General features: G+C 39.5%; 1 protein-coding gene across 1 annotated transcript in view; it reads left to right on the plus strand.

The window, feature by feature from the left end:
• EP300 (EP300 lysine acetyltransferase) overlaps nucleotides 1–5,548 on the plus strand; it is a 94,436-nt gene extending 88,888 nt beyond the window's left edge. The window contains exon 32 of the mRNA XM_087723213.1: nucleotides 5,170–5,548. Within this exon, the coding sequence (XP_087579339.1) occupies nucleotides 5,170–5,369 (200 nt within the window). The 3' untranslated portion in view covers nucleotides 5,370–5,548. The remainder of the gene's footprint in view (nucleotides 1–5,169) is intronic.
• The last annotated feature ends 4,394 nt before the right edge of the window (nucleotides 5,549–9,942 follow it).

Below are 9,942 nucleotides of genomic sequence, written 5' to 3' on the forward strand. Positions count from 1 at the left end.
TACCTATGGTTATTTAAACATCCTTCATCCTTAGCTATGCATTACATAATTAATCCATAACACATGCTGACAATTCATTTACTTATTTGTAAAATCCTCTATTATCATCAAATCCTCATATCCTATTTTAGCTGGACATCCATAATATTTAATTATATCATATATCATAACATTTTCCCAGTATTGATTAACATTTGATTGTATGTATTTTATTTAGTTTTTTAATAGTGATAATTATTGTAGTTAATACTCATGTATAATCTTCCAATTGTTAGTTATCATATCAACTCCACATTATATACATTACTATCAATATCAATTATTATTCAACTATATCTGTTACAAGAAAAAGCAATTAGGTTTAACTAGTTTTCAATTATATTCTTCAATCTATCAGCCAGTTCCAAATTATATATATTACTATCCATATCAGTCATTATTCAGCTATATCTATTACACATTAAGGTAATCAGATTTAGCTAATTTTAAATTACGTTCTTCCATCTGTCAGCATCACTCACATTTATTATTGAACTAATAAGATTGGCTTCTAATTCTGACACCAGTTTTGCAGAATTTGTGTCAGTTCATCAACAGTTACAGAATGCTTACTATATATGTATGTTATTTTGTTTACATTTAAATTTTAATCTGGGTTGCACATTTTTCCTTTAGCTGGATGCTGACCATAAGAACTGACCATAATGACATAAATCTATTATAGTACATATAGCATTCTTCTTGATCCTAAAATGTAAACTCTCTTGTTTATGACTTCTGTGCTTCTATAATTTGTTACATAGTCTCACATTCATAAGAAGTAGGAAACTCAATTTTGTTGTAAGGGTACATTAAATGTTAAGAAAAAAATGATCTCATTCTGACCAATTGATAAATTCTTATTCCAAGAGCCAGTTACAAAGTAACTAATATTTTGAAAAAACTGTGCTAGAAATTGAAAGTATGTATTGAAATGTACATTTGCCCATCTTGTATCTATGAGACTCCAATAGCAATGTTCTGTTGAAAAAAATAAGAGAATTTAACTGATTGCTATACAGTATAGCTGTACATTTTTATTGGTACTCTGAAAATTTCAGTAAATGTTATTGATTTCTATGCCTATTTGATATCCTAATATTCTGAAACTACAGAATTGATAGTTCTGTGTTGTGGCGATGAAGAAAAGATACGCAGGCAGGAAGAAGGTTGTGAAGGCACTCCCAACAGCTCTCCTTTTATTGTCATAAAAACAGTTTACGTGGCAGAAACTAAACACTGATCAAAGTATCCTTGTACTGATTGGATTAGCTAGGCAAAGTCCAGCTATGTTTGAGAAGGTTAATAGACAACCAGATGTTGTTGCGAGCGATGAAATGTGCCTATGTGCCAGATGTTGTCGCACATTTGTTAAGGAAGGATCGGGTTATTGATTATTGTGCTGAGTTGCATTCCTCAGGCTTTACACTTATTAAGGAAGGATCATTATGCTGATATTTGCATTCTCAAAGTGGTTCGCCAGCCATTGAGAACGACAAATATCCCCACAGTTCTGGGTAGTGTAATAATAAGCAATATATGTTTATACTTCCATAGATTCCAAAGCTTTTCCAAACAGATCCAAACATTGCACAGTTTTATTAGCTAATTTGCCCCTGGAAATGTGAGGTTATCTTCCTGGAGGTCTCTCAGTAGAAATGCTGATCATATAATTTTTTTAAAGGAAAATTGGCATTAAATATTTCATAGATGGAATATAAATCATTGCTAAGATCAAATAACAATAAATGTTAGAAATGCTGCAATGAGAAAGGAACATTCTATCACATATGGTGCTCTTGTAACAACAAAACATTACTGGAAAGTAATACATCAAAATTATTGAGAAAATTCTACAAAATAAAATTTGGAATGAAACTGCAAAATATTTTATGATATATTTATTCATGCGAATCTTTCTTAACTTCTTATAAAATCAATGTGATAATAGAAGTTACAGTTACAAATTACAAATTTTATTAAAAAATTAAAGTGACAAAAATATACATCAAACAAATATATAACAAGAGTGCTCTCTGGTTTTTAGTATAGAGATTAATAGAACAACCATTCTCTGAGTTTATATGAGTAATACTAATATTTAAAATATAAAATGCTAACACAGCATTCTAAACAACCTATATTCATAATATAGTCTCTCAATTTTAATCCAACATATAATAAATAGTCAAATATGAATACATATAATTACAGTATAGGGCTGTGATGACGAACCTATGGCACGCGAGTCGGAGGTTTGGGAACGGAAGTTCGGTTTGCACGTTGGGCTGTTTTTCGCCCTCCTGAGGCTTCAGGGAAATGTAAAATATATTCACGGGCTTACAGTCTAAAGCACATACAAGAAAAAAGTGTGTGAGATATATATTGGAGGAAAACAGTCTATCCCACAATTAATTCAATCAGATTAAAATAACCCATTTAATCTGATTTAATCTGACTTTATTAAGTCACCAAAGTAGCCTAATGGTTGTGAATTAATTATGTTCAGAAAATAAAATTATCTGTTTTATGTAAATAACAGATATTGTTTGACACTTTCTTCCCTCTTAACTGTAATGAAATGTTGCCAGGATTCATACAGTGTAAAGTTGTAAAATGACATATTTTTTTGGCTCTGACTTATTCTATACAAATTCAACAAATAATGTACAATTTCCAGGTAAGATGAAATAAAATCACATTTTAGCTAAGCCTTCATTCACTTGTACTACCACCTACTTGCCATTGATTATAACTGGATCACTAAAGAAAGCTAAATGACTGTATTTCAGTGTTTGGTTAGTACATGATAGAAGGATTGCTACCAATTATATTACTACTCTAATAAGCACTTGATGAAATTGGAAAAAATTAAAGGCTCTGTCTGATACCTGTAACCTATACAAACATTTAACACTGACATTAAAAGCATAAATTATGAAACATTCTATATTCAAAGAATGTGGCTTAGATGAGAACATAAAACAGGCCTGATCCGTCTCGTTGCTGGTCCTCCAACCAACTCTCTGCCATCATTGAACCTGACCCACTTATTCCATGTGACTTAATGGATGGCCGTGATGCCTTCCTTACCCTTGCTAGAGACAAACATCTTGAGTTTTCTTCACTACGAAGAGCAATATGGTCAACTATGTGTATGCTAGTAGAGCTGCATACACAGAGCCAGGACCGTTTTGTGCACAACTGCCTGCAATGAGTGCAAGCACCATGTGGAGACAAGATGACATTGCACTGTTTGTGAGGTATGCCTAACTTATAGTGAAGCAGCTGGTTAAACTTGCATTTCAGGAATTTCTTTTGCTTTGCTAGTTTCTCTCGTACGTAATTATTGGATAATAAATATATAGGTACCTCTGTCATCTCAATATAGCTCCTCTCTACTTAATAACTTTATAATATGACAGAGATCCATGAAATGATGGGAATCCCTGCTAAAGAGAGTACATTACCTACCTAACCACGGTGGTGCAGCGGTTAGAGTTTTCTGTTAGGATTAATATGCAAAGATGCTTATGTGCATAAAATATAAGAATGTTTTCTTAGATAAGTTTACTATTACCATATTGAAATTGGTAGAACATAAATAATACAGTCTTCAATTCATACTGTTATTTACAGTTGATAAAACTAATTAACTTCTGTTGGTCTAACGTTCCAAGTAACTGACTATAATTTCTGTGTTTAGGATTATAACGTGTGCATTAAATGCACACGTCGCCTGAGAATCCAGCGCGGCATCCAGTCTTTAGTTCATGCCTGCCAGTGTCGCAATGCCAACTGTTCACTGCCATCTTGTCAAAAGATGAAGAGAGTTGTCCAGCACTACAAAGGTTGCAAACGCAAAACCAATGGAGGGTGTAAAATTTGCAAAGAACTCATTGCTCTTTGCTGCTGCCATGCTAAGCAATGCCAGGAGAACAGGTGCCCAGTGCCATTTTGCCTAAGGATCAAACATAAACTTCAACAGCTTCAGCATCGCCTACAACGGGCCCAGATGCTCCCGAGGAGGATGGCAAGATGTAGAGGACCGGCATAGTAGGACAACAGCAAAGGTTTCCTTCACCTACACTAGCCACACCAACTACTCCAACAGGCCAGCAGCCACCAACTCCTCACAGCCTCAGCCTCTGCCACAGCCTCCTTCCCAACCACAATCTGCACCTCCTAATAACATGCCTCCATATAGCATTGCAAGAACTTCACCTCCTGGTGCTGTGTCTCAAGGCAAGGGAGGTGGCCAGGTAACTCCTCCAACAACTCCACAGACTGTTCAGCCACCTATCCAAGGTCCTCCTGCAGCTGCCGTGGAAATAGCCATGCAGATACAAGGAGTAGCAGATCACCAGCGGCAGATGGCTCATGTTCCAATCTTCCAGAGGCCTATTCAACACCAAATGCCTCAAATGAATCCAATACAGCCTATGAGTGTAACGCCACCTCAGATGGCCAGAGGTCCTGGTGGGCACATAGACCAAGGGATGGGATCAACAGGAATACAGCTGCAGCCAGCATGGGCCCAAGGTGGGCTGCCACAACCTCAGCAACTGCAGCCAAGGATGCAAAGACCGACCATGATGTCAATGGCCCAATCTGGACAGCCAATGAATATGTCACCGCAACCGGGAATGGGTCAGGTACCTGGTACAGTTCCATCAAAACCAAGCTCTCTGCCTCAGGCAGCCTTACAAAACCTGCTGCGGACTCTCATGTTTCTCAACTCTCCCATGCAGCAGCAGCAGGTGCTTAACATCTTGCATTCAAACCCTCAGTTGTTAGCTGCTTTCATTAAGCAACAAGCTGCCAAGTATGCGGGTAATCACAATCCTCAAGGTATGCCGGGATGCCTCAGAGCCAGCCAGGTCTGCAGCAGCAGCAGCAGCAGCAGCAGCAACAGAAGCAGGTCATGCCAGGACAACAAGGTGTTCTCTCAAATCCAGCCATGCAGAACATGAATCAAATGCAAACAGGTGTTAAGAGGCCTAGCATGCCTGAGCAGTCACCGCCTCAGCAGCCTCCACCCCAACAAGCCATGGGTGGGATGAATCCTCAAGCACAGCCAATGAACATGAATAATTCGGGGATATCTCAAGGTGAAATATCTTATTCAAGGTGTCAGCCTCTGCTTTGCTGCTTGCTTTTGGCTGCCGTTGAAACGGGGAGGGAGGGCATGGTATTTGGGTGCGGAAGTATTCAGTTTAGGACTGATTGTTAAAAGGGAGTTGTTCTCACCATCTACTGCACATGCTGCATATAGAGGATTTGCCGCCAAGGCCAACTGCCTGGCATACCAACCTGATGATGCTTTTTGAAGATTTCTCTCACATGACACCTGAGGGATGTGCGGTTTGCACCATGGGATAGGATTACCAGGGGGAGGGAGTTGAGTCATACATTGATATCCATGATTACGCGCGCCTTTGCCTTAGATCTTGCTTTGCTTAGCTGCTATCTACTCATGACCAGTAAAAGTACTCTTAATTCTGCAAAATAGTTGAGTGGATTCTTTCTTGGGTACTGAGGGAGGCCGCCTTGACACAAAGTCAACAGATTCCATGGTCGCTTACCAATCAAGTTCATTCTCCACAGCCTGTCCCCTCACCACGCCCCCAATCCCAGCCACCCAACTCCAGCCCTTCCCCTAGGATGCATTTACTTACAGATTCTGCCAAAAAGAATGTCCATTGTAGGTTTTGGAGAACTAAATGGGTTCTCTTAACAACTTCTACAAAAAAAAATGTAAAATCAAGGTTGATCATATGGGTGCCAAAACTTAACAACTGCCATGACATACAACAGAAATACCAGTTAGCCATAATTCAGGGACTACCTGTAAATTATTGCTGCATTTTTATCTATATAAATTCATTTCTTCTGCATGCTTTATTTGGAAGCGTAATCTAGTAGCTACGTCAACGGACCTCAACTGACCTCACCATATTTTTAAAAGAATTTATAGTAATATTAATCTGTTCTGTCAATGGATGTAGGTTTTATATCATGCTAATTTCTAGTGTTTAATTACAATTAGCAATGAGAAATCTTCCACTAGAATTAAATATGTGGCACTTCTTAGTTCAACTGGACTAAATTTTAATTACGTTTTAACTAGTGTAGAAAGAGGGAGATATTCATGTCTGAAGGCCCCATTCTCTTTCATGGTGACATCTAAATTCAGAAGCTTACTTCTTAGACATCTTTAGGTTGAAGTATTCTTTTGTCTTGCAGAAGTATCATAGACATGTATTTTTTTACACAAATGTTTACATTTCCTTCAAAAATGGTTAACATATCATTGTAAAGTAATTTGTATATTTCCCAGCTAGGAGCTATACAAAAATTTTCATCTATTTCGTTATGGTACATAAGATCCAAGATTTTTGTTTGTTATGAAATCATAGCACATCCAGAACTATCTCTAAATCAAGATTAGTGATAGTATTAAATCAATAATTAATAGGTGCCTAAGATGCATTGTTGAATTGAGAAACAAGATACACATGAATTACATGCCTTTGAGGTATTGGCTGATACCTCAACAAATGTCAATCTGTGTTGAGATTATTTATCAAAAAAATGAATTCCAAACACACTTTGTATATTTAGGAAGATAGGCCGTTACAGAGGATGTAACACTGCAGCTGCCCCATTTACTAAGCTCTACCATTAAATATTATGATCTATATCTTTAGGAATGAATCATATTGATACTAGTTTTTATTTTATTTTAACTTATTGGCTGCCCAACTCTACTGGACCATTGCCTTACAAAATAATGAAGTTTCTCCCTTATCTGTGGCACTTAGCTCTAAAATTCAATAAAAGATAGTGAAAGTAGAAGACAAAAATAAAGAGTGCTAAATACTGCAGTTGCAAATCTACACAAATGTGTATGGATTGGTACCTATTCTAACATCTATATTGTTTTCCCAACATCCTGAGATAATCCAAGTAAAGGTATCAGTAGATATTTACGAATTATATAAAAGATTATACCTGACTCCAGGTTAAAAAAAAAATAGCACAACTTTGAGGACTCTTGTCTCTGTCTGTGCAAAGGAGCGGTCATGAACTTTAATTGCTCTGACACATTGAGGTAGAAATATATCACCTACTGGAAAGAAGAGTTGGAAATAACCTGCCAGAATGGAATTTGGACTCTGTTGGTATGAGTAAAAATTAACAGTCGAATAACTAGATGTGATTTCTTGGGAGCATACTCTGAAATAACGCATTTTAATTCCTAAAGGTTTATTACTCTTGGTGAAAACAACTAAGTCAGCTGAGTTCTGATGTGCATATCAGATTGTAACCAGACAATGAATATCTAATCATGAAGTTCTTCCTAAACAACTAATTGTTTCTAAAGATAGGGGAACTACAGTATCCTCCCACACTTCTACAAAATCAATGATAGTATTAGCACGATATTGGTGAAACCTTTTTGGCCTTTTGTCATCTGACAAGCTAACTTGGTAGGCAAAAGGAAGGTTATTATGAAGATTTAAACTTGGATGCCACCTGATTCTCAATGAGTCTGAGCAACTTGCCATCATCAAACTAAAGTTTACAATAAAACAAAAAAGCTGGCAAGTGGAATGAAGTGGAAGGTCTGCTAAAAGCCTTGGTGAGGTGCTAAATCTTCATAACGTTTCTAAACAACAGTGGAATGAGAATAGAAGATGATAACGGTGTATCAAAAGTCATAGATGAGTGTTATTCCCACCCCCAGCGAAAATGTTAAAGTACTTAGGAGTCCTCTATATGTCATATGGCAACTAATTTGAATTTTCATGTAATATAATAAATTGTCTATGGGTCTGATTTTTGGATCGTCCTTTGTATGTATTGATGGATCTTGCAATGACTCACATTTCATATTCCCATTACAGCAGCAATACATTGATATCCCTGAGCTTTTAATACAACTGACATTTAAAGTTTTGTATGAAAAGACTGATTCTTTTTGGCTACTTAAAATTTATTTCAAATAGGAAACATTTAAATAATTTCAACAGAACACTCCATTTGGTGGATCTTAGCTAATAGCCCCTATTAGCAGCAAACAATCTGCCCCTTTATTTGAATTTTAAAATGAGGCAAGATTACAATATTTTTAGTTTTGTTTTTTTATATAATCTGCTATCCTTTGTATATAAATTATTTTCAGAGAAAAATTGAATTGAAGAATTGAAAAGACCTATATGTTAAATATATTAATCATAATCGCTTCCGCCCACCTGCCCAGAGCTTCCGCCTCGAGCATGAGGGCCTTTGATCGAGTGCCCCCTTGTCGGTTTATATGTGCTTTTGTCGTCACATTGTCTGTCATTAACAGTACATGAGCCCCTTTTACTAGAGCGGAGAACCTTCTCAGTGCGAGGCGAGCTGCCCTCAGTTCCAGCCAATTGATGCCGTGGGCAGCCTCCCTCTGACTCCACTGGCCTTGGGCTAGGTGACCCTGACAGTGGGCGCCCCACCCCAGGAGACTGGCGTCTGTGGTGACAACTAGTCTTTCCGGCTCTTTGAACAAGCAGCCCTTCTTGACTGCCTTGGACCTCCACCATGCCAGAGATCGGATCACCTTTTGCGGGAGCCAAACACGCCTGTGTGAGTTGCTGATCTTGGCCCTCTGCATGGGTAATAGGAACCACTGCAGCTCCCTGGCATGGAGACGAGCCCAGGGAACCACCCTCAGGCACGATATCATTGTCCCCAGGAGCTGGGACAGCTGGATGATTGGTACCGACCTGGCAAGGCTGCAGTGTTTCACTCTGCGTCTCAGGTTGGACAGCCGGTCTGGAGAAAGAAATACCTGTCAGGAGGTGGAGTTGATGACTGCACCCAGGTGCTGTATACAGGTGGACAGCCGGAACTGGCTCTTCTCCATGTTGACAGAGAAGCCATGGTGCTGCAGGGTCTGCACAGTTAGAGAAACATCGCGGTGTGCCTGCTTGGTGGTGAGAGAATGAATAATTATATCGTCCAAATAACATTCCAGACGAACCGGATGGCTGCGGAGATGAGCCGCTAGCACTGCCAGAATTTTGGTGAATGTTCTGGGCGCAGATGATAGCCCGAAGGGAAGTGCCCTGTATTGGAAATGCTTCCCTTCCGAACAGAACCTCAGGAACCGCCTGTGGGCCACATGGATGGGGACATGCAGGTAGGCCTCTTTGAGATCTATTGATGTCAATAGGTCCCCCTCCCTCACACAGTCCAGGATGGAGTGGAGAGACTGCATCTTGAACCTCTTGTAAGCCAGATGCTGATTTAGACTTTTGAGGTCCAAGATGGCCCTCCACACCCCTGAACTCTTGGGCACAAGGAAGAGGATAGAATAGAAGCCCTTCCCCTGCTGATCCCTGGGGACTGGCTCTATCGCCTCTATCTCTAGGAGATGGCGGATTTCTGCTCTCATGTGCTCCCTCTTCTCTAGGTTCCTGGGGGTAGGACAGCGAAGAAACTGTCTCTGGGGAAAGGTTAGAAAGTCCAGGACAAGGCCCCTTCGAATGGTGTTGAGGACCCACTTGTCCGATGTTATCTCCTCCCACCTGTCGGCGTACAGCCATAGCCGACCCCCGATGGGGGGATCCCTGCGACCGCCACTTTCCTTTACAAAAGGGACGGGAGTTACCACTGTTGTTTCCTCCTCCTCTGAATGTTCTCCGAAAGGAAGACTGGGATTGGTTGGCACGAGCACCGAAGGGTCTGTCTTGGTGCCTATCCCCCCCTGCCTGAAAGGGTCTCTGGTAGGAGGAAGGGTGAGAGGATTGCCCTGGTTCCTGACTCCTGTAAGGTCTCTTACGAAAGGACCCCGCCCCTTTCCGGTCACCCCTTTTAAGGGTTGCAGGAAGTATCTTGCGTTTGTCTTTGGTTTCAGTG

Source organism: Thamnophis sirtalis, unplaced genomic scaffold (genome assembly GCF_051295495.1).
Source record: "Thamnophis sirtalis isolate CommonGarterSnake01/CBP01778 unplaced genomic scaffold, rThaSir2_p1.2 scaffold_9, whole genome shotgun sequence".
Classification (NCBI taxonomy): Eukaryota; Metazoa; Chordata; class Lepidosauria; order Squamata; family Natricidae; genus Thamnophis; species Thamnophis sirtalis.